Source organism: Musa acuminata, chromosome BXJ2-2 (assembly GCF_036884655.1).
Source record: "Musa acuminata AAA Group cultivar baxijiao chromosome BXJ2-2, Cavendish_Baxijiao_AAA, whole genome shotgun sequence".
Taxonomy (NCBI): domain Eukaryota; kingdom Viridiplantae; phylum Streptophyta; class Magnoliopsida; order Zingiberales; family Musaceae; genus Musa; species Musa acuminata.
The window spans coordinates 562,927-586,244 of record NC_088339.1 but is presented as its reverse complement, the minus strand read 5'-3'; the positions used below and the strand labels follow the sequence as shown (position 1 = coordinate 586,244).

General features: G+C 38.1%; 2 protein-coding genes and 2 long non-coding RNA genes across 4 annotated transcripts; 1 reads left to right on the top strand and 3 right to left on the bottom strand.

Annotated features, from left to right (window-relative positions):
* Positions 1 to 4,182: 4,182 nt before the first annotated feature.
* LOC108951167 (uncharacterized) lies at positions 4,183 to 14,261 on the bottom strand. The gene is made up of 6 exons (XM_065094801.1): positions 14,194 to 14,261; positions 13,970 to 14,107; positions 8,689 to 11,039; positions 8,129 to 8,214; positions 5,318 to 5,402; positions 4,183 to 4,870 (listed from the first exon to the last, which is right to left on the bottom strand). Exons 2-3 carry the CDS (start codon positions 13,990 to 13,992, stop codon positions 10,283 to 10,285), a joined length of 780 nt encoding a protein of 259 aa, XP_064950873.1. The 5' UTR covers positions 13,993 to 14,107; positions 14,194 to 14,261; the 3' UTR covers positions 4,183 to 4,870; positions 5,318 to 5,402; positions 8,129 to 8,214; positions 8,689 to 10,282.
* A 285-nt stretch (positions 14,262 to 14,546) lies between these two features.
* LOC135604733 (NAC transcription factor NAM-B2-like) lies at positions 14,547 to 16,022 on the top strand. The gene has a single exon (XM_065094386.1). The coding sequence runs from the start codon at positions 14,547 to 14,549 to the stop codon at positions 16,020 to 16,022; it is 1,476 nt and encodes a 491-aa protein (XP_064950458.1).
* Positions 16,023 to 16,679: 657 nt separating this feature from the next.
* LOC135586286 (uncharacterized) lies at positions 16,680 to 17,724 on the bottom strand. The gene is made up of 3 exons (XR_010484309.1): positions 17,606 to 17,724; positions 17,372 to 17,494; positions 16,680 to 17,252 (listed from the first exon to the last, which is right to left on the bottom strand). It is a non-coding gene; the product is annotated as an uncharacterized LOC135586286 (long non-coding RNA).
* Positions 17,725 to 19,951: 2,227 nt separating this feature from the next.
* On the bottom strand, positions 19,952 to 22,713 carry LOC135605104 (uncharacterized). The gene is made up of 4 exons (XR_010484310.1): positions 22,437 to 22,713; positions 20,324 to 20,452; positions 20,131 to 20,199; positions 19,952 to 20,010 (listed from the first exon to the last, which is right to left on the bottom strand). It is a non-coding gene; the product is annotated as an uncharacterized LOC135605104 (long non-coding RNA).
* Positions 22,714 to 23,318: the final 605 nt, after the last annotated feature.

Genomic DNA, 23,318 nt, shown 5'->3' with positions numbered 1-23,318 from the left:
AAAGTCAAGCAAAATATTTATCTCACATGACTAACAAATCAAAAGATCAAAATAAAGTCAGCTGCACCCTTGCTTCCCGGCACCGATCACCTCTGCCTCTTCTCCATCGCCGGCGCTGCTTCCCAGCCGACGATCACTACTGTCGTTGCTCCCCGAACAACGCCCACTGCCGCTGCTGCGCCCCGGCCAGCAACCTTCTCTCCTCGCTTCCCCATCTCGCTCGAGCAAGAAGGCCGCGACCGCTGTTTCGCAGCTAGCGGACCACCCCTCGTAGTCGCACGTCGGCGACGCTGCCCTAGCCACACCACCGCTGCCGGCCACCGCCGATCATGATCATTCGACATCGCCAGCGTCTTCCCCTACGGTGTGGCAGAAATAGAGTATCCTCTGCTACCGCAGCCGCCGGTCTCTCCTGCCGTTGCGAGCGCCGGTTGCCTCCCTCCTCGCGGTGACCCTTGGTGACGCTGCTCCCAACAGTGCCACCACCGTTGCCAGCCACCACAATCCTCTCCTGATCGATCCCAGCCCTCGGTGAGGCTTCGGCGTCACCAATGGCTCCTTCTGCGGTGCGATAGAAACAAAGCCCTCTGTTGCCACAGCCCCCCAGTCAATCCTTGCCGCCGCCATTGCTCCTCGGCTACCAACCTCCTCTCTAGCACCGTCGCCCCTGTTTCTCGGTAGCCCACAACCCTACTGTAGCCCGTCGCACCTCTACATCATTGCCGCAGCCTCAACCCCCTTGCTCTGCACCATTGCCGCAGCCCACTTGCCACCGCCGCTGCTACTTCCCGGCCGACGACATCTGCCACTGATTCCTCTTCTCCACCGCAGCCTCAACCCCAGCCACTTCAACACCTCAACCCCCTTGCTCTGCACCATTGCTGCAGCCCCCTTGATATTTATCGTTGCCGCAACTGCCGGTTGCCACCACTACAGCCTCAACCTCGGTCGCTTCAATGCCACCTCCCTCTTGTTCTGCCTCTACTATTGTAATTGCCGATTGCCATCACCGCAACCTCAACCCGACTGCTCGGTGATCGCTTTCTTGGGTCACAACAGTTGCAACCATCGTCTTTCAGTCTCGGCGCTCTCATCTCACACAGCGACAAAAACACAGGGCAACAACTCTTCCTCCGTCACAACCATCGCAGCGGCGAGCCCTTGGTGGCGATGCCCCCAACCGCACCATTATTGCTGCCTCCTAGCCCTCAGGCCCTCAGCAGCAGCGATCCCTCCATGTAGCGACCGCAACAAGCATCACTGCCTCTCACCAGCACCTCCTTCCACAGTGCGATAGAGACAATGTAATGTTGCCTTCCATCCGCGCCGTCGCAGCCACCATAGCGACGAGCCCATGGCGGTGCTACCCCCAGTCGTACCACCATTGCGGCCTCCCAGTCCTAAGCAACAGCGATCCCTCCATGCAGCGACCGCAACAAGCATCGCTGCCTCCCACGCAGCGACTACAGCTACATCCCTACATCCTTGCAGCAACCCTTCATTCCCACAGTGCTGCCACCGACCGCGTCATAACAGCAGCACCGAATTAGGCAGTAATTGATGCCTTAGTCCTAACACCAAAAATAGGAGTTGAGATTATAAATTTGTAGCCTTATGCAATGACCACTGATAACTCAGTGAAAGCACAAATAAAAGCACTGAAAATTAGAATTGAGAATCGATTGCAAGAAACATTTAATGATTTCAAAAATAGCCTATTGGAGAGCCTCAGCAAATTTCAATAAGATGGGAGCTCAAGTTCTACGTTGCACAAATATGGAAATATAGGAAAAGGGCCCTAAGACTATGACACAAACTACTCACACATGAAGGTAGAATTTTTTATATGGGAAGATGGAGATCTGACCAATTGGATCTCTAGGGCAGAAAAATTTTCTAGTTTCATAAAACTCCAAAAGAATCTAAGGTGAAAATAGCCTCAATCCAACTAGAGGGAGATGCAATCTAGTGGTATGATTGGTAGGAAACTTGCTACGAAGTCTCCTCATGGGAGCAATTTAAGAGAAGACTTGTTATTCGTTTTGGACCATCTGAATACGAGAATGTTGATGGACAGCTCGCCAAAATTCATTAGACTTCTATAGTGTTAGAATATCAGAGTAGGTTTGAAATATTATCAAATCAAGCTAGAGATTGGTCGGAACGAAAACTTCTATGTATATTTATTGAAGGGCTTAATTCGGAGATTCGGTGTGAAGTTAAGGCTCATCAACCCCGCACCATGATGGCAGTGATTTCATTTGCATGCCTACATGAGAAAAAAATCAGCATGGAATATCATCGAAATAGAGGTGTCAATAAACAGATGATCAGCAAGCAGCACACTCCATCTACTCCCAATTGAAATCCTATCACTTGTAGACTAACCCGAGAAGAACTTAAAGAAAGATCAGCGAAGGGTTTGTGCTGGCATTGCAATGAAAAGTGGAGTAAGGAGCACTGATGCAAACAAGGGCAACTTCTAATGATTGAGCCAACTGGAGAGGAACCGGAAGCAGAAGAGTTAGACTCCGATCATGAAGGTGTGGAAACTGATGAAGATATTAAAGCCATCACACATACAGAGCATGCATTGGCTAGCTACACTAACCCTTAAACTATGAAAATTGGAGGAACTTTGAAGTATCAGTCTGCCACTATTTTGATTGGTACGGATAGCACTAATAATTTTATGGACAGGAAAGTTACAGCTTGATTAGCTTATCACATTGAATGTTGTGATAGATTCGAAATAAAGATTGCTGATGGACGGATTTTAACTTGTGATGACAAATGTTCAAAGATAAAATTAATCATATAGGGCCAAGAGTTTCTTGCAACGATTACTACACTAGAAGATCGACTTGTTGCTTACATTATCAAAAAGTTAAGACCATACTTACTTGATCAACAAATTATGATGCGTTGCAGATAGCTTATGACTGAAGTGCTGAAAGAGAAGCTTCCTGAGTTTGATGCTGCTCAGCCTTGAGGATAAGACTGATTTGAAGGGGGAGAAATTGTTAGGTCCCTTTTTCCGAGCTTTTAAATAATATTTATTGAGTATGTTTAGTTCAGTTAGAATCGGGTAGAGGTTTATTTAATATTTAATTATTATTAAGAGTCCAAGTCCTGACGGACTCTAGGTAGAACTCTATAAATAGTGATGTAATCCTTTCTTTAATCAATCAATAAAATATTATTTAGTGTTATGACAAAACCCTAGGAAGTCGATCCCCTCAAAGCGATCAAGGAGACCGATCCCTCGAAGTGATCATCCCATTTTTTTCCATGTCTTCCATTTCTTTTACGATAAAACCTTAGGGTTTTATCAAGTATTCATTGACAATTTAAACAACTTTAACATTTATATTATAAGAATATCTAATTATTACATATTTTGGCTAATCGCAAGAAAGTAAATGATTAACTAAGTAAAACAAGAATAATATCAATTACATAAGTTTTTGGATTATAATGATGTTGAATTAACCTATATAGTGTCAATAGTTGGGTCTGATCCCAATCTGAATAATAATATAATATCTTTTATTTTTATCATTTCGAATAAGCCATATACCACCCGAAATAACATTACATAATGGACCACTAGTTTACCGAAACCAATATCGGAACTAGATTTAAATTCTAAAATATTTTGGGCAAATCTATCAAGAGTATAACCGAAATGATTACTTCAATGCTCAATCAAGAATAAGAATTAAGATAAATAATTTAAATCTGAAATCATATCTGAGGAGTGAAGAGAAATAAATATTCATAAAATAAGAAGACGGAAGTACACTCAGAAGAGCTTACATACTGGTTTCAGATGGATTTAACTGACCTATCTAGATTTCGTGTAGTTCTTCATACGGCATAACATAAGTAATCAATTTGAGATTTCTATGCTTCTTGTTGGCATCATTAGTCCATTTTTCTTTGGAGCTCCTCGCACCTTTTTATCTTCCACGAGAAGGCTATCGTCGTGCAAATTGTGCTCATCGTATAGTTTTAGTTTTAAGGGGGAGTAGCCTTCTCGTAACATTGCACGCCTAAAAGAAGGGTTACAATAGCAGCCTAAATTTCATAGAAATGAGAAGCAAGGATGTGCTTGATTGCATTAGCATGGTAACACACAATCACAAGGAACACTCGAGCAATCAGACAGAAAAAAAAAAATCAAGATAAAATGTGATCAGCTATCAATCTTATTGGCAATAAGACAATTGGATTTGCTGCATGATACAGGGACATATTTATGTGTATTGCATACTTACATGCATGCTCAACCTTTTGTTGACAACAGTAGAGAGGAAAACTTGATGTAAGTATGCATATGTGTATTGCATACTTACATGCATGCTCAATTGAACATTGGCATTATAATCATCACCATCATCAGTAGAATCAGAGTCTGCCTTTATTGGACTGCTTCTACCTCTGCCCTGTCCCCTTCCTCTTGCTCCTCTTCCCCTTCCCCTTCCCCTTCCTCTTCTCCCTTTAACTGTCCTATTCAGACTCAGAACGCTAGTATCATCTATATCATCTTTTACCAGTACAAGTGACTCTCCAGCCAGATCCTCTGAATAAATAAATTCTTTCTCAGTCTTCTGCCCTCTCCATTGTCTCGGAACTTTCTTACCCCTTTTAGAGTTACCACCAGTAGAGTTCTCAGGTTTATATTCCTCTCCTGTAGAGAGTCCCGTGCATCGTTTTTTCCTAGAACTGAGCCCTTCTTTGACAAGTTCATTAGTCAAATCAGATGACAAAGTGCCTGTAATTCCTTTCAAAGCCTTCTTAATTCATTGACTACATGCTTTTGTAACCTCTCATTGAATGTATAAAATGCCTCCAGCCGCAGCTGCGTCTGTATCAAGAACAAGAGAATGAAAGTTGGATTAAGAACTTCCGAGTTCAGCCCAACATCTTAAGCAGATAAAATGGAACATATGGCAACAATCGTTAGGGGGCATGCCTTAAATCAGAAACAACTAAATGAGAAAGGTAAATACAAATTAGCTGTCAAATATCTGAGGATGATGTGATGAAACTAAGCAAAATTATCATAATGAAATAGAAAAAAAGCAAACATTGTTTGCAATGACAACATTGCTTATGAGAAATGACAAAAACGTGACAAGTAACTGAAAACAAAAAGGCAAAGAAAGAACTAAGCTTTCAACTATGAAGCTAAGGCAGGCGAGCGGAAAAATTATAAGTTGAATTAAATCGTACACATCAAAACTAGAACAAATAATTTAAAGGTGATTCAACTATAACTATTCCACAAGATGAAGGTAAGTACTGAATAAACCTCGTGTTTGTTCTACTCCTTTAAAACAGGTACAAGTAATTCATCAGCCTTCTGGGTAGTCCATCCAAACTTTTCCCAACACAACCTACAGACATTTACAAAGGTGAGTGGGATAAATATAGAAAATGATTTTTGAGGCAAAAGGAACAAATGCTTTAGTGTAAGTAGGATATAATCTAGTAGCCTTAATACTTATCATACAATGTTGTTAAAATCACATATAACTGTTGAGATTAGCTATTCTCAATGTTTCTAACATATCAACATCAATGATATAGAAAACTTAGAAGTTTTAGAAGAAGAAAGATAGCATAAATTTGGAAAGCAAAGTCAACATGGACTTGATTGAAATTCATCCTCCACCTTTAGCTATGGGATTTTTCAGCATGAATATCTGTTTTCATTTCTCTTTTCTCCTTTCTTCTGCCTTTTCCCTAATACAAATTCTTGTTCATTAGTCTCAAACACCAAAACAGCTACCTTTGTATGGTAACAATCTAAACAATTTGGTGCAGCTATACCTCTCTAACAACTGATTCCCAGATCGCTACTCTCCCGAGTGATTAGAGTTGCATAATTTAAGGAGTGTGAAATCATCTCAATGAATCACAGTTTTAGAAACTCGATCTGTCTAGACTTGTATATCATCTGCTTCTGTAAATGAAGGCAGCCCATGCTTCCGCTTTAAACTAAATCCCTATATTATCATGATAAAACTGAAGGGTAGTGTTTTCGTAGATACTCTCTCCTTTCCAATGTCGATGCATACTTTAAAAACCCAAACCACCTACCAAGTTCAAAATTTTCATGTAGTTGGCCTTATTCGAGCAAGATTCAGGCTGAAGAGATATTAGCCTCTAGGAAGTTTCCTCGTACCACCTTCTCTTCTACCACACCATGTATACTAGGAGCATCTCATCCTCATGGGATACATCTATCTGAAACAACAAAGAAAATTCTCACCTCATCCACCACCTTCCACCAGAAAACTCACTTCCATTCATCACCGTTTGTCACTGACCAAATGAATGGAGACTATTGCCAGTCACCTCCTCAAGCATTTGGAAGCAAAGAAACAACATAATAATCTTCTAATATACTGATGCAAAATTTGACCAGAGATCTGCATGATTGATCATCACAAATCCAAGCTATTCAAGGAAATATAAAGGAAACCCTCAACATGTTCTCAATCTTATTTCTCAAGATTCCTTCACCTGAGGAGGATTTCACTCTTTCTTCTCCATCATTATCATCACTCCTTGCAACCTTTTACAATCACGAAGGACTAAAGTTTTAATAAGCGATTTATCTTGTTAGGATATCACAAAAGGTAATACTTTCATATGTTTTATTCAATGATTTAAATTCTGGGGACACTTGAGGTTCCTGCTGGCCACCATTACAAGTCATTACATGGCATGCCAAACAGCACAGCTGTCGTGCTATCGAAATAGAAAAACAAAATATACATCCTAGCACTAAATCACCAAAATAAGAAACCTGTACTCTCTAAGCCCACATCTCACTTTCCATGATAAAACTTCCTCTTTGACATCCTTTTGAAGATTATGTGTGGTAAATACAGGTAGCAACCATTCTTTATCCCCTGCATGACCACAACCCCTGATAAATTCAGAGCAACAGCTGATTCTACCCTTGCAACCCAGCCAAAGTGCATTCAAGTGTGCAACCCCAGAACCATAAAGAAAAGTGTTGCCTCCTTTTAATGTATGAATTTACCAGTTTGATCCAGTCACTATATTCTTATTTAAAAATAATAAGTTATCATTAATTAGGATTAAATACTTAAAAATGATTTTTTTTTATAAATTCTAATCATCTTTGGCATTTTTTTTAAAGAAAATTGGGATGTACTAATATTCAGACATATGGTACGTGGACACTGACATAGTAGCCTGTTTGATATTGTAACATCGAAAGATATATAGATGTCAAATTATGACTTACGAGTCTCAAAAATGGCCTAAAGGTGAAAATTCTAAATCATTTCATCCTTGCATAAATAAATGATAAATAAGTGGTGCTCAAGTGATCAATGTTTAGGAAGAAATGAGAAATGCTTAAAAACAATTGCATGAAGAGACTTAATCACTTGATTAATACATTCAGCCCCAAAAATCATTAACAATTCTCTGAAGCCCGTTTTAATTTACAAACTTGACCAATTCACTCCCTTAACCTAGAAATACAAAGCAGAAGAAAAAAAACGTCCACATACTAGTCATAGAGCTTTCAAATCTAATAATCACATAAAAAAGGAAATTAGGTTCAATTGTTAAAACAACTATTAAGCATTGAAATATTTTTAGATTATATATAATTATGAGAATATATAGGGACATTTTGGAGTTATAAAGGTTCCTAGTGGGTAGCCAACCTAAACTGCTTAAGAATTGTAAATATCCACAAACTATATTTAAGAGATTTAATTTATTTGATATAGGTAAGTTTTAGTTCATTTACTTAATTAACGAGAATAGCCATCTTCCACAAAGTAAATATTAAAAAAAATTACATCATAGCATATAAATCCACTTATTCATTCACAAAGTAAGAACTTAGGAAAACCCTTCATCATAGTTGGAGTAGAATTAACAAAATTTCTTCAGCTATCAATAGAATTTGGTGACCTTTCCTTTATGGTAAAAATTATGTAGCCTTAATTAATGCTTAAGTATCATAGACATAGAGAACATTCATTGCAATATGTACTAAATATTTAATATATTATTATATTAATATATCAAGTGCATGTGCAAGCCTACTGAAGGAATCATTGCAGCTTACCTAACTCCTTCAGTATAATCACTTCCAAGAAGCAATGCCATACGGATTAGTTTGTCTTGATCTAAGCCAAGCTCGCACTAAATATCCTGAGATAAGAGAAAGAAATATTTGCAAAATCACAAACCTATGGGATGTATTCGAGCATTCTTCTATTTGACCATAACTATAACTCTACAAGAATGTGTTTTATGCACCAAACATCAAATAGAACTGGCTCTACAATCTACCAAAAGAAGCATAACTTGCTAATGACAAAGGCAAACACCATGAATAATTAAGTAGCTAAGAATTCAAGTGTATGTTCCTTGCCAATAGAGGACTAAAATGACTGGGTACTTGTATGAAGATGTGTTGCTGGTGCATGTTGGAACAGACTGGGTACAATACAGTACATGGAACTTTCTGCTCCAGACTATGCCCAACATATTAGCCCTCAAAATTCTGCTGAGTATGTTGTACAGATGAAGTAGAACTAAAGCTTTTGAGATAATTAGAGGTATAAATTTACTTAAAATATGGAAACTACAAGCTATTGATTGATAAGTTAAAGGAACAGACACCTTCACGAAGTATGTCTCCACATATTTCCGATCATCGATTATGTACTTGTAGACACTTCGAGCTCCAAACAAGAAGACATAAGAATCATTAGTTACAACACCATCAACAAGGTTTGTCATTTCTATATAAGCACACTGAGCTTCTGTTCTGTAGGTGCAATAATAAAAGGCAAACCAAACATTTGAAACAGTTCCTACAATTTTTCAGAAAAGTAATGAGGAGCTGCATGTGTGCATTAACATTGCTTGCATCATAGCTCAGGATTGAGCAGATAACAATTAAATACATCTTTTGCCAAGTGTATAGTATTGATGTTTACCAAAATTGTAGCTTTTATGCCAATGAAACTACCAAGGTGAGGGAAGAAGCTCCTAATAGAAACGTGAAGAACATGATAATTGAAGGGTCCTTTAATCTCTACTTTTAGTAAATGTTATCAGTTATGCTAGAAAACAAGTATAATATTCTAAGGATGATATTTTAAGCATAAAATTACATAAACTCGCAAAGAACACAGAATGTCAGAAACTATATAGGTTAGATTCTTAAAACTTTTTCTCCTAAAATACCAGAAAGGCCTGAGGAGCACCTGACACTCATCAAACATCTCATTGTTCACACACTCAGCATCTCGCTCGAGCATTCTTTGCTCATTTCCAAGGTTCACACGTTCTTGTCTAAGGAGAGAGATTTCTTTGTCCAAACTAGCTTCTGATACTTCCATTTGATTGTTTAAGATCTGTGTACTATATCCAATATGATCAGATATAGTATTATCTTTCTCAGCAATATTCTGTGTCTATAATTTCTTCTGATACTTCCATTTCATACCAGTGTCTATAATTTCTTCCATCAAGGAGCAATTTCTTGACAATGAATTATTATATCCTCTTTCAGGCGATACACTTGATCTAGCGACTGTCACGATTTGAGGAACCAACAACAACTTCAGATCCATCATCTGTAATCTTAGTGCTGGTATTAGGCCTTGATCTCACACAATTCCACCATGGACATTCTTGAACAAGATTTAATTTGGACTTGATAACTAGCATCAAGAGATTGTTCCAACCAACTTGGGTGACCATCAGAAGGTTTGCTAGGTGGAATGTTGCCTCTTTGTGAAGTCATTACATTCTGTTCATCTTCTCTTCTACTTAGCAGAGATGATTCTCCATCCAAATCTAAACCAGATAAATTATATGAATCAAGATTATTCTTTGAAGAATCAGGGATCTGCAAATCATCCTCTTTGCAGCGATTATCCAACTGTCCATCATTACATGATGGACTTTCCTCAGCATCATTACCTAAATGAACACAAGTATTTGTCACCAGTTTGTGCAAAATAACCCCATCAGAGATTTGATCTTTCACTGATCTCATTAATTTTGTAACTGCTGAAGAATTGGTTGAAGAGTTTTGTTCCTTAAAATCTTCAGGGCTTCTCCTTATTGCTTCTTGTATATCAGCTTCTTCCTGAAGCATTTCTCTAGAAACATCTTTTACAGGTTTATCTAGAAATTGAGAACTCGTGTCAGGATTTTGACACACCCCTTGCTCCCAATCCACATCAGCTACTTCATAGCTGCTCTAAGCTAAAGACGATTGGTTTTTCTTCAAGTCACTTTTCAGACTTGCAGTTATATCAGCAAAACTATTTGGAATTTCAGAAATTTCCTTAACTAGACCTTCCTCCCAACTGCAATCAGATTCAGAATCCTTTGTGCTCTTATCTGAATGAACACATTCCAAGGGTAAATTGGTTTTTTGGCCTCCAAAAATCAATTGCATGAATATATTATCATCATCCGTAGCTTTCTTCCCGTTGTCATCCTCTGAGAAGGAAATCACAATTGCATCTTCACTACCATGAATAGCAAGTTCATCCATGTAACCTCTCCTGTCTAGCGGGAGTGAACTACTTTTCTCAGTAAATGTTACACCTATTCCTTCGTTACTAGCAACACTTGGGGAATGATTATTTCCAGAAAGACCTTCGGAGACATCAACAACTTTTTTGGTGTGGGAAGCCACCCGATCTGAGGAGTTATCTCCCCTTCTTTTCTCCTGCTCATACTTTTCCATCAGATCTAAATTTCTCTGTAAATCACGAGTCATGCAAATTCCTAATCCTTTAACTCTGTTAACTTGAACAAGACCATTCTCATCACAATATGTCTCAACATCAGGTCCAAAATCCTTTACACGTTTACTAACAGAAACCTCCTTAACCAATTTAGGTTGACTACTAAGCAAGCTGCATTTTGCTGAATTTGAAGTGCTTTGTTTTGCCAATGAATAATGATCCCCATTTTCACTGTTTCCAACTCCTCTTGATGCAAGAACCCTAATATAGAGCACCAATAGTAGAAAAGTGACCTCAAATAGAGAATGAACTGTTTTACCACCTATGAAATGCTAGTTAGCAGTAAGCAAATTAAGCATCATGATCAAGACGTAAATAAATGCTAGTTAGCACAATAAGCATCCGATTTCAGCAATCAATCAAACCACTACAGCGCCAATATATTGGTTGGCACACTGGTCTACACCATCTAGTATCACTGAAAATGTAATGAAAATTAAAAATATACTGATTGGTATTAATTTATATAGTTTGATTTCAGATCGATACCAAACATGTGCAATTACAGGAATAAGTTTTATCAAATTTTAAATGTTGTATTTTGTAACTCCAAATCATGGAGTTTTATCTAATTTATAACTCCAACACATATAGTTCAGCACAAATCAATGTAATTTGTGGAAATCATATTTTTGTTGATGTAGCATACTACCATGGGCTTCCTGTAATAGAAGCACCACAGTATGCTGCTCCACCACCCAGGAGTAGTGGTTTTTTGGAAGGATGCTTAAAGTTTTGTTCTAATAATACTCTGTTCCCGAAAAAACTTCTGAATCACCCCTTCCTTCTGTTTCTGTGTTTGTCGGAGCAAAAGGAAAAATTGGAGTCTTTCTCTATTTTTTGTGTGATTAAAGTATACAACAATAGAGGAATATGACATTTCACTGATGAAAAAAGATTAAATGGAAAAGTGAAAATCAAACAGTATATGCAATCAAGATTTGATGCATTGCATGGCATACCATCCAAAATAACATGAAACGACGTGTACCAGTTTGCCCACTGATTGGAAAGTGATAAGCCTGTTTCAGATCGTATGCAAGAATCACATGAGGTATCAGCAAAGTATGGATGATATGTCGTTCAGTACCTTGAAAACTCATGTTGTATTGGACAAAATTTGATCGATACCAATCTAAATCGGCTCAAGTGAAACCCGAATACTCGAATTGACCATTGAGGCCTCTTTTGGAACTTTAAATCCTCATGTTTTCCCCTTTTCACTCAGTATTACTCTCATTCACTCTCATTCTCATTCGCTTTCTCACTCATTCTCACACTTTTATTTATGAAAGTTCATGATCGGTGATTAGTGATAATCAAGATATTGATTTAAATAAAGGAGGGATTCGAACTCAAGATATGATGGAATTTCAGTCTAATTTAAGATAGCATTTAGCTTTTTTCTATATTTTATCATCATTTTGTATAAAGATTAAATGTGATTAAGGTCATTCTCTTATGTTTAGTCTCAACTAGGTTTATTCTCTTATATTTAGACCTAAATTAGGGATATTTAGGGTCAAATTGGTGGTACTAAAAAGATAAATTCACTTTCTCATCCTTATGTTCATGCCTCATATACACTATATTCTTATTTAAATATAATAAGTTATCATTAATTAGGATTAAATACTTAAAATTTTCTTCTATGAATTCCAATGCTTTTTAAAAAAGAAAATTAGGATGTACTAATATTCAGACATATGGTACGTCAATACCGACTACACTACATCGATTTGTTCATGGGCCAATACCACCGATCAACACGATACTGTGATCCATGATTGGATCATCTTAGCATGTATCCTATTTATTCTTTTCTTGTGTTGAGCTTTTACGTGGAAGAGGAACTTGGATTTGTAAAATGTATTTGTAGAGTTTACTTGAAATGAAGTTGTAAAAAAAACTTCAAATCACCTTCATTTTTCTTCAACAACAAGTTTTGAAAGTTGTAAAAAATTATTTTAATGTTGTTGCTGCTAAGATAAACTTATTTCTAGAGCTTTTTAGCATTCTTTGCAAGTTTCCATTACTATGAATATTATCTAAACACCAATTGCTGATATTTTTCACATGCTCAGAATAGTGGACTCCTTGATGTTTATGTTATGCTATATGGTGTTCCTATGCTTGCAAAATATTACCAGATGACTTCAGAGATTTGGGAAAAAAAAATATATTATTTGCTGGTTATTGGTCAAGCTATAGCTACAAAAAATATATATATATTTTTTTTTCCATCACTAATCTTGCCATCACCAAAATTGATTTGACCAACAAAAGTTTTTATTGCCAAAACTCTTCAGCAAGAATTTGTTAAACCTTTCAGTGAAAATTATTATTCTCAATCAAAAAGTTTAATATTGCGTGGAGGTAATTAAATTCTCATATTGTTTAACAGGAAAAAATAAAAAAAGACTGATTCACTTAAGGAATATACTTTGGAAGAAAAATTCAATCCTCAAATTAAAAGTCAAAATATTTCTATCTCTTTTTTTTTGTTATTAGGGAGGAGTGGGAAAATACACCCACTGGTCTTGAAAAGGACAATCATTTCCTAGAATAGGTTCTTAAACAAGGCAAATTAAATAAAAAGAAGATAAGATTAATCAATAGATCATCCGCATGAAAAAGATGAGTTTATTTCATTTGTGAATCAGCTACATTTATTTCATTTGTGAAATGGAGATCACTTGCTATTGTTTTGTGCTACTTTATCCTCTCACTAGATTGTTGTCCTATGCTGCTGCTGCTATCTTATTGGTGAGTGTTGCTGTGCTCCATCCATCCTATGTTGTCTGTTGACAACACTACTCGATCTTGAGGTGTATGCTAAAAGGCTGCAATCAAAATTTCAAGCTTTTCACTGTGTTTCAGCATCTTATCTTTATTGTAGAGAAACTTGTACAAAATTTTGTTTCACTGTATTCATGGATGTCAAGTAATCATTCTCAAAGATCATTCTGCTTCAATCCAGTCTAAGAGTTCATAGGATCTGATTACTTCTACTTATCAATTTTGCTACTATCATGTTGCTACACCAAATACGAACCAAAATAAGAATAAAGCCCAAAGCGACAATGTGGTAAGAATGGAATGGAAAGGAAGGAAATCACCATAGGACGGACCTTGTTGGCATACAGGGGCACATGATCACCCTCCTCGTACCTATGATTGGTTCCGTCAGCTCCCACCCTCAAACCACGAGGCAACGCTAGAAGAAGCAGCGCACATTCCTCCTCCGTCTTCGCGATCATCGAACCAACCTGAAATCGATCGAAGAAAACTTAAAATCAGCCCTAAAATCTATGCATTTCGCTGAAAGATGAGGCGTTTCGAACCAAATGCTCACCTTCGTTCCCGAGCCGAGACAGATCGAACGGGGCGATGGGCTCGGTGGATCTTGGAGACACAAAGAAGATGAGCACGTGCAAAAGTTAATTTCCAATTAAATATATAATACGACGCTAAAATCTTATTAATCTAATTAATTTGGGGGCTTCGGAATCCAAATTAAGATTAACCAATTGGATTTGATTCAAGAATCACTATGTCCGACCACGGTCCCACTATATATTTCTCTCTCTCCTCTCCCACTCTCACTCTGACGTCTCTCCCCTCGTCTCTCGTCTCCCGCCTCTCGCTGCTCCCTTCTCTTCTCCTCGTTCATTTCCTCTCGTCTCCTCACCAGAAATTTAGTCGTCCATGGAGCCCGTCGACCTCGTACCGAGCGGGTACAGGTTCCTTCCCACGGAGGAGGAACTCGTGGTTGACTACCTCGCAAACTGGGTCGCCGGCGCACCCCTCCCTGGCCGCGCTGTCGCCTTCGCCGACGTCTACGGCACCGAGCCGTGGAATCTTCTCAGCAGCGATCGGCATGAAGGCTATTTCTTTGCGGAGCGGAAGCCTAAGAACAACGGCAGCTCGCGCGTGGATAGAAAGGCCGGCAGCGGTTCTTGGACTCTGTACAAAAAGCAAGAACCCGTGAAGTCCATCGTCGGCGGGCGCGAGATGGTGGTGGGGCGAAAGAGCTGCCTATCCTTCAACGATGGCCGTCGGAAGAACTCCGGGTGGACAATGTACGAATTCGAGATGAGTTCTTCCGGATTCGAGAGACGAGTTCTCTGTCACGTTAAGAGAAGCTCGCATCAGGCCATCTCCGGAGGCACCACCATCAAAACGGTTGAGTCCACCTTCACGGAGGCCGCGACAGACACGGTCACCGGCGACAGCTTCGTTGGGCGGGAGAGAAACAGAGAGGAATCTTCTACTCTCTCAGCGAAAGCATCGACTCTCTCAAAGAAGCCATGCTGGGGGATGGTTGCACATTCCAGCACAGCATTGCAGTCCGACGTCTCACCACCTCCAACCGCGGTTGTCCAACATCCACCCCCGGAGAGTCATCTTTCCTCGGTCGTCTCCGTTGCACCGAACGAAGCCGGAGTCCCAGCCGCCTCTCCATCATCAACGGACGTTGGTGGAGGTGAGCTCGTGATAAGTGCGGAAGAACTCGAAGCATTCTTGGCTTCGTCTTCGTCGTCGGTCGATCAGAACTGCACCGACGATGCTTTCATCACCATAGAGGTTGAAGCCTTCGTCGTCTCACCACCTCCAACCGCGGTTGTCCAACATCCACCCCCGGAGAGTCATCTTTCGTCGGTCGTCTCGGTTGCACCGAACGAAGCCGGAGTCCCAACCGCCGCTCCATCATCAACGGACGTTGGTGGAGGTGAGCTCGTGATAAATGCGGAAGAACTCGAAGCATTCTTGGCTTCGTCGTGGGTCGATCAGAACTGCACCAGAGAGGTTGAAGCCATCGTGATCTCGGATGACACCGACACAGCCTCGACTACCATCCCGAAGGCCTCGCCGTCAGGCCTTGTCGATCTTCTCTTGATGCCCGATGACACTCGGATTGATTCGACCACGGTCGCAGAGGTTCCCTCCTCATCGTCGTCGATAGACTTGGTTGCGTGTGAGCAGATGTATAGCACCAACTTCTTCACGAGCCTGGAACAGGTCCATGACTTCTTGATGTCCGATGACACCCCGACCACGATCCCAGGGGCCTCGCTGGGACAATGCCCGCTGCAAGCCTCGTTGATGTATGGCACCAGCACTGATTCAACCGCGGTCGCAGCGGCTTCGTCGTCGTCATCAGACAAACAACATAGACAATAATGTCCGATGACACCCCAATTGATTCGAATATGACCTCGTGGTTGGAGTTATAGCTTCCTTGAATGAAAGCTTATACGGAAAACGATGTTTGTTCATGTATATCATAACAATGGAAGGGAAAGAAAATTTTTGTTCTTGCAAATATTGACAATGACAAAGTTCAATTTTCATCCCATATTTTGTTGTTTCCTTAATATGATGGTGTCTATAAGAAATGGTATCAATGTTACATCATGTTCAAAGAGAGACTGATCATATGATATCAACGAGTTCGCTCAACGTCAGACTTTGGACGATTGGTATCAGAGGCAACGCAGCAAATTTGACCAATCATCGTTTGGAAACATGTTCTAACTTTTTGGTTCTGAGTGAAGTCCACAACAACAACAACAAATAACAAAGTCAACAATCCCAACAAAGCTACAAGTCAATCCATCACTGAATCCCAACCACAGCTGTGCACTGATACTATACAAAACCTTTAATCAGAACCATCACTTCAATTATCACTGAATCGATAAAGAATTTCAAGTTTGAAGCATTTGACAATGGCCAAAAAAATTCTGGATTGTCAACTGATATGCAAAATATTAAACACACACATCATGGAAGAAAATGTATTCTCTCCGGAAATCTTCTTGATATGATATTGTCGGATTTCAATAGCGAGAAGAACGCTTACATCATGTTAAATTTGTTAGATGAATAAAAATTCATAGTATCAGCAACTAATAAGCCACTGTTAAGAAATACAAGACAATTGAGATAGACGAACAAACAATTCAACTTAGGACTCGGAAAAATGATCGAATTGCATCTAAATTACATATTTAGAATTTTGAATGAATTTAAACATCCAATCTGAATCTATTATTCCAGCTTTGGAAGTTACAAACGAATTCAAATAACTAATATCAAGTCTACAAAATAGTAAAAATTGTCAAAATAGGGAGTAAACATGTCGGGTATCAAAATAAATGATAAGAACAAATAATGCTCTTGAGAAGATTGGAACAAACTAAGATATGGGCCTAAAGAACCCCCCTCGGAAATAGATGTTTGGTGCAGAAAGACTCCAACTGTACAAGCCTCCAACAGCAGCAGCATGAGTTAGAGAAGATGCTGTCAAAAAGGAACAGTTAGTTAAAGGATTTTCTCAGTTTCGGCCTCAAAGCTTTACCAAATTAGTTGCGGATCTCTGGAGTTATTCACTGGATTAGATGGGAATGCCTGTGGAAGTTCATCAAGGCAGAATCAGCAAATGAGAACGCGAGGCAATCAACACTAAATATACTCGGGAGTTCAAGAGAGTGAAGTAAAAAAGAGAGATAGATTTGATGAGAGAGCACCTTGGACGAGTTGATTTTCTCGAATTGCTCTAAAATAAACATGACACAAGTGTGCCTCAGGGACATGGCATGGAATGCCTCTGACAATTCGTACATGCTGGAGACATTGTCTATGCAAACTTCCTGCACGATGAAGCATGCTCAATGCATCTTAGGACTTCAGGCTAAATTTTATTACAACTAGTGAAGCTTTTGAGAATGGGAAAAAGAAAAGACAATATAGTTTCTACCCACTTGTGTAATGGCATATTCACATAGCCGTTTAAGACCCTCAAGAAGATACTGATCCGCAGCTTGTAGAAGATCTTACGCGATATCATTAGTGATCTTAACCGATCCTGTGTATATGAATCAGCAAATGAACAGCCAAATAATGTCAGACATCAGAACCTTTAGTATCACGACCAGAAGAAGGAACTACACTTACCGCATCATCAATTCAAAGACCTCCCATCTTATGTTACGAATCTCAACGTCTCTTGCGTCCTTCTCCTATAACAAAGTTGAAAGAGAAAGATATTTTCAATCAGATCTTACCAGACTAGAAAATAGTAAATTACCTACCACTTCCAAAAAGAAAACTTTTCAAAAAACTTAGTTCATACCATGATACTATTATAAGTTTTGAAAAGCTTATGAATGTTTCATTCATGTCATATTGGGCCAGTATGATACTATGATATCAGCATGACATCCGTGAGATGCCTTTTTCACATAATTTTTGTTCATCAGCAAGCATTAAACCCATCATATAACTTGCCTAACATGCCTAACCATGCTGGCACATTTCCAACACATGATATTCTGACAAAAAGTTCAATTCTTGATAACACTGACAGAAGGGCGGTATGCATCAAACTCCAAAATATTTGCACCCGGATGACATGAAGGGATCAACTTTTTGACTTCTATTATAAATCAGCATTTTTGATATGAATCAAGCAAGTACTAAGTCCATCTTAGTAATCAAAGATATGATTCTCACCTTCTGCATGATTATTTATGTACTGAGAGGATCATGGGGGATTTACATTAACATTTACAAAGCAACAAACTTTTGAGGTGGCATCTTAGTATTTAATTTATCTACTTGCAAAACATGTTCACCGTTTTGTTGTATTCAGTAACCAAAGCACATCAAAACAGACAGATATGCCTCTTTATATCAGAAACTAGCCATTTTTTGACAACATTATTTCTATGACAGATCATGATTAGGGCCTAATTCTGAAGAAAAACAAGCATGGTTGACACATGAGTTCCCTTACCTGGTAGCCACCATCAAACATTGCACGAAATGCGTCCGAAGAAGCAAGCAGAGCAATTCTATGTGCATAAAAGCACTTGCCTGGAAAAGAATAGATAATGAACATTTAGATATTTAGCACATAACTAATAGTTTCCTTTTAAATGAGGAATATAGCATACATAAGTTACTACATTTTTAAATGTGTTATGCAATTGTTTAAAGGAAAAAACTACATATGGTAAGAATAGTCCACAACCTTCAACTAGAAAGGAAACATATGATAGCGTGGAGCTATTCACATACTGCTCGCCCAAGTACACCTACATGAACAACTTGATTAGTACTATTATAGGTATATAGCTCTGTTCTAGCATAGTAGACAGACTCATCGGGCCTTTGCATTTGTCATGGATTTCTCTATGATAGCATGCATAAGTTTTGTTACGTAGCAAAATATATTTGTACACAATGGATGCATATGAAGTCCCAACATCAAACATTCAGGATATTGATTATTCAGATATTATTTATGACATGTGATTCTTTTTTTTTTCGTCTTGAGAAATAATATACTAATGTATCCATGTTCGTTTCAGAAAAAAGATTTATGCTGATCAAGTAATATTTATGTTTGATCAGTCTCAAGAGTCAAGACAGACAATTCAAAAAACCTTTGAGTTAGAAGACTAGCCAAAGTAATTACATAAGCACTTTCAAATTCCAAGTAACTAGCTCCAAGAATTGAAAATCTGACCCTTTTCTATATGTTTTTGTATTTCTGGGAATATGGGACATGTTTTACTGCTAAAACTGCTTAGAAACAAAATTAAGGAATGCCTATTTTAGCAAACCTGATGTGAGGGGGATGGAGAAGCTACATCAACAAAACAGAGAGTAGGGGATTTTTTCACCAACTTGTAAAGAGCAACTGATGCATCTTGCTGTTGTTTTAGATTAGTCAATCCTAGTAGTTCGAGAAGAAGATTAAGTCCTACATTGAGAATATGTTGGTTAATTTCCTTATTTATATAAAGGAGGAAAAGCGGAAGGATATCGTGGTTGCTGGACAGATACAGTACCATCATCATCAATGAAAATAGTTCTTTGATCCTCAGGTGAACATAAATGAGCAAGAGCCAAAGCTATACGTCTTTGGATAGCCTTCTCTCCAACTCGCATCAGATATAATAAATACTTTAGTACCTGCAAGGGCAAAAGGCAAGGAACACCATATCTACATCCATTAAACAGATCCACCAATTAAAAGTAAATCCTTATCGTTCTGAATATATACTGCAATAAGCCAAGAAATACAGCAAACAAAACGTACTGGCCCATTAATCTTCTCCTCTAATCTCTTCGTTGTCATTGTTACATAGTCCTTAGTTGCCTGTAATTGAAGTAATATTTTTCAATAAAACTTGGTTCAAAATATAAAACAAATCAAAATAAGATCAATATACACATATTAGGAAGCATGGATTTGGCAACATCAAAGTACTCAACATACCTGGATAATGAATTCACCATCTTGCAGCTTCTGAACACCTCCTACCTTGATAAAATCAGAGACATTATCCTAACAACAAAGACAAGAATAAGAAGCCTGTGTCCAACCAATAGTTCTCAATTTCACATTACAGCATTATGCAAATAAACAGAATATGAAATCACAACAAAGGAATATTTTGATGTAGATTCACCTCATTCTCTGCAATACCATAAAGAGCAAATGCAGCATTATGTTGCAAACATCCAATTTTTGAGTCAAGAAGTTTAAGAAGAGGCACCAAACCGCCATTGTAGACAATACCAGCTTGTTTGTGTGAGTCCTAGAAGGAAAATAAAAAGGTCTTTGAGATAGAGCAAAAACGAGTCATTGTTCATCAGGAAAATGAAGCAAATCCAACCATATATAAGGAGAAAGAAACTAATGTGCTGTATTGTGGCAGATGGATATTGATATTAACAAGAATATTTTTTTCAAAAACATTTCCAAGAAGCATGAGGCATATTACAAAAAAGTGGTATAATATCAAAAGGTATTGAGAAAAAAAGTATATTTTATTATCACTTTCAAAACTGAATTTTCCCCTTCTTTGGAAGTATATAATGAAAGGGTCCAAGCATACATGATAATCAAGCTAAGGGGAAAATGAGAAAAGAGCATACCATGTTGTTTCCTAATCTGGTGTCAAAATAGCCTAGTAAAAGACAGTTGACATTTTAGATATCAGAGCACAAGTATGCTACAGTTGACATTCAAGCAAGGAAGTGAGTTATGAGAGCCCAGTCCAAAAAAGCAAAAGTCCAGGACATGTATACATATCATTGGAATAAAAAACACAGAAGGGAAAGAACTAAAATGAGAACTGCTTTGCTTGTTAAGAATAGTGTTCCAACAGTCACCAAACTGAAATTTTAAATTAATAAAATAGAGTAGTAACAACTAGAAGCAGCTGTTGTACAAAGCATATATGCTAGTGTACATACAGCATGCAGAACTAGCACAGTATTGGGAAGTGTACGAGCAAATACAACAATAACGAAAAAATCGTGAGTGTGTACCAACAAATAAATTCTCAAAATAGATAATATAAACTAGGTAAGTTTTTTTTTTCAAACATCACCCAAGCACATCAGACCCTAGACTATCATAGAGAACAAAATGATAACACGTATAGAACTGATAAAAGTTACTATGGCAAGGGTTTGAACCCTCGGCCTATGGGAAAATGACTCGCTACACACTAACTACCAGGCTAGATGGTTAGGTTTTAAACTAGGTAATTTTGAACATTTTTTTTATGTATGAAAACCTTTTTACACTTTTCCGACAGGTGTGATTCAGCAAATAACCACATGCTTTGTCAGCTAAGACCTTGCAAGATCAGCTTCAGGATTGGGATTGGCTTTTGGGTAATATAATGGGGATTGGTATGATTAAATCCAGAACTTTCAAGTTATGTACCACCATCATTTTCTGATCCAGTTAAACACACGGCTAACTATAAAACAATTCAACACGGCGATTGGTATGATTAAGTTCAGAACTTTCAAGTTATGTACCACCATCATTTTCTGATCCAGTTAAACAAATGGCTAACTACTTAACAATTCAACACTACTCTAACTAATGTTATTATCAGCCTGAGTAAGCAATTTAATGAGTAGCATGAATGAAATAGAAAACCAACCAAGTCAGAACTTTCAAGTTATGTACCACCATCATTTTCTGATCCAGTTAAACACACAGCTAACTATTTAACAATTCAACACTACTTTAACTAATGTTATTATCAGCCTGAGTAAGCAATTTAATGAGTAGCATGAACGAAATAGAAAACCAAGCAACCCTATTACTCATATATCACTGACCAAGATAAGAAGTGAATGTCATCCTTTTACCAGAACCATGACCCAAAATGTTCCCTGTTTTAGGTAACTAATATAGATTGTGTATCGAACTTATTCCTTTCTAATGGTCCTTTATGCAGATCTTAAATTTTCAAATAGAAGATTAAACATAGAGCTATAATGTCCTACATGAGAAGGAAAATAAAAGAACTAGCTGAATAAATTATGAAAAGAAAAAAATTAGCTGAATAAATTATCACTGACGACAGCTTATAATAATGTCCCTAGTAACAAAAACATATAGTGAGAAAATTGATCAAGAACAGCAATGCTGAATAAATCAAGTATTTATAGATCAAGAAATAACAAAAATGTTAATTTAAATATAAAATGTCAGATTTATCACACTACAAAAGAAAAGGCTAAACATTAAAGGGTATTCCAAGGGCAAAGACAAACATCGCCTTAAGTTGAATATCTGGTGACTGAAGCATCCCGATCAGAGGGCGGACAGCACCTCCCTGAACAATATGCACCTGCAAGAAATCAAGGTTGCAGACAAATGTAAGAAACAAGAGTATATCCTGGTGCAAATGGATATTATACTTTGATAGGCCAAAGAGAAAAAAGTCAGGTGACAAAGTGCCTTGCAATCTGAATCGGCTGAAGCAAATTGCCCTAATAGTAAAGCTGCTTCCCTTTGACTCTCCGTGCAACATGAATGGCAATTAACCATGCTAGATTGAGAAAAAAAGTTGCCTAGTCTAAGTGAATTTTCAGAAAATTTCCTAACCAACGAAAATACTTGATGATGGATAAGATCTAGACAATGAAATTAAGAGTCTTTATCAAGCACACAGATCTCTGTTTCACCATCTTCATAAACTTTTTACAACATATCGTGCCGCTTGTAAACTTTGAACCCAAAGTTTGGCTTTTACACCTTTGTAAGCAAGTTGATAGACAAGTTGATAGTTCAATCCAATGAGTTTCAATAACTTCTGTTATTAGGAGGAAAGAACCATTTATGCTTTAAGTTATGTATGTTTCCATAATTATTGATTGTTATTGTTCTCAATGTTTTTAAAAGCACTAGGAGCCAAAATGAACCAAGGTCCCAAATCACTTGAGGTGCTAGGCGCTCGCCTAAATGCCCACTCGAGCAAAAGCAAAATACTACAAAATATTAAAATATAAAAAATATATTTTATATATAGCAATGACGTCAACGATGGAGGGAGATAGCACGAGGGCAACAATGATGGAGGGAGCTGCAAACAAAAGGCAGCGAAATCGAATGTAGGGTTTCAAAGCAGGGACAAGTTATACGTGGGGGGGGGG

Excerpts from the sequence above, each read along its gene's own strand:
- LOC108951167 (XM_065094801.1), bottom strand. The coding sequence starts at position 13,992 with ATGTGCCCCTGTATGCCAACAAG. Across the intron at positions 11,040-13,969 it reads TGCCCCTGTATGCCAACAAG|GGTTCTTGCATCAAGAGGAG; the intron begins GTCCGTCCTATG and ends GCTCTATATTAG.
- LOC135604733 (XM_065094386.1), top strand. The coding sequence starts at position 14,547 with ATGGAGCCCGTCGACCTCGTACCGAGCGGGTACAGGTTCCTTCCCACG.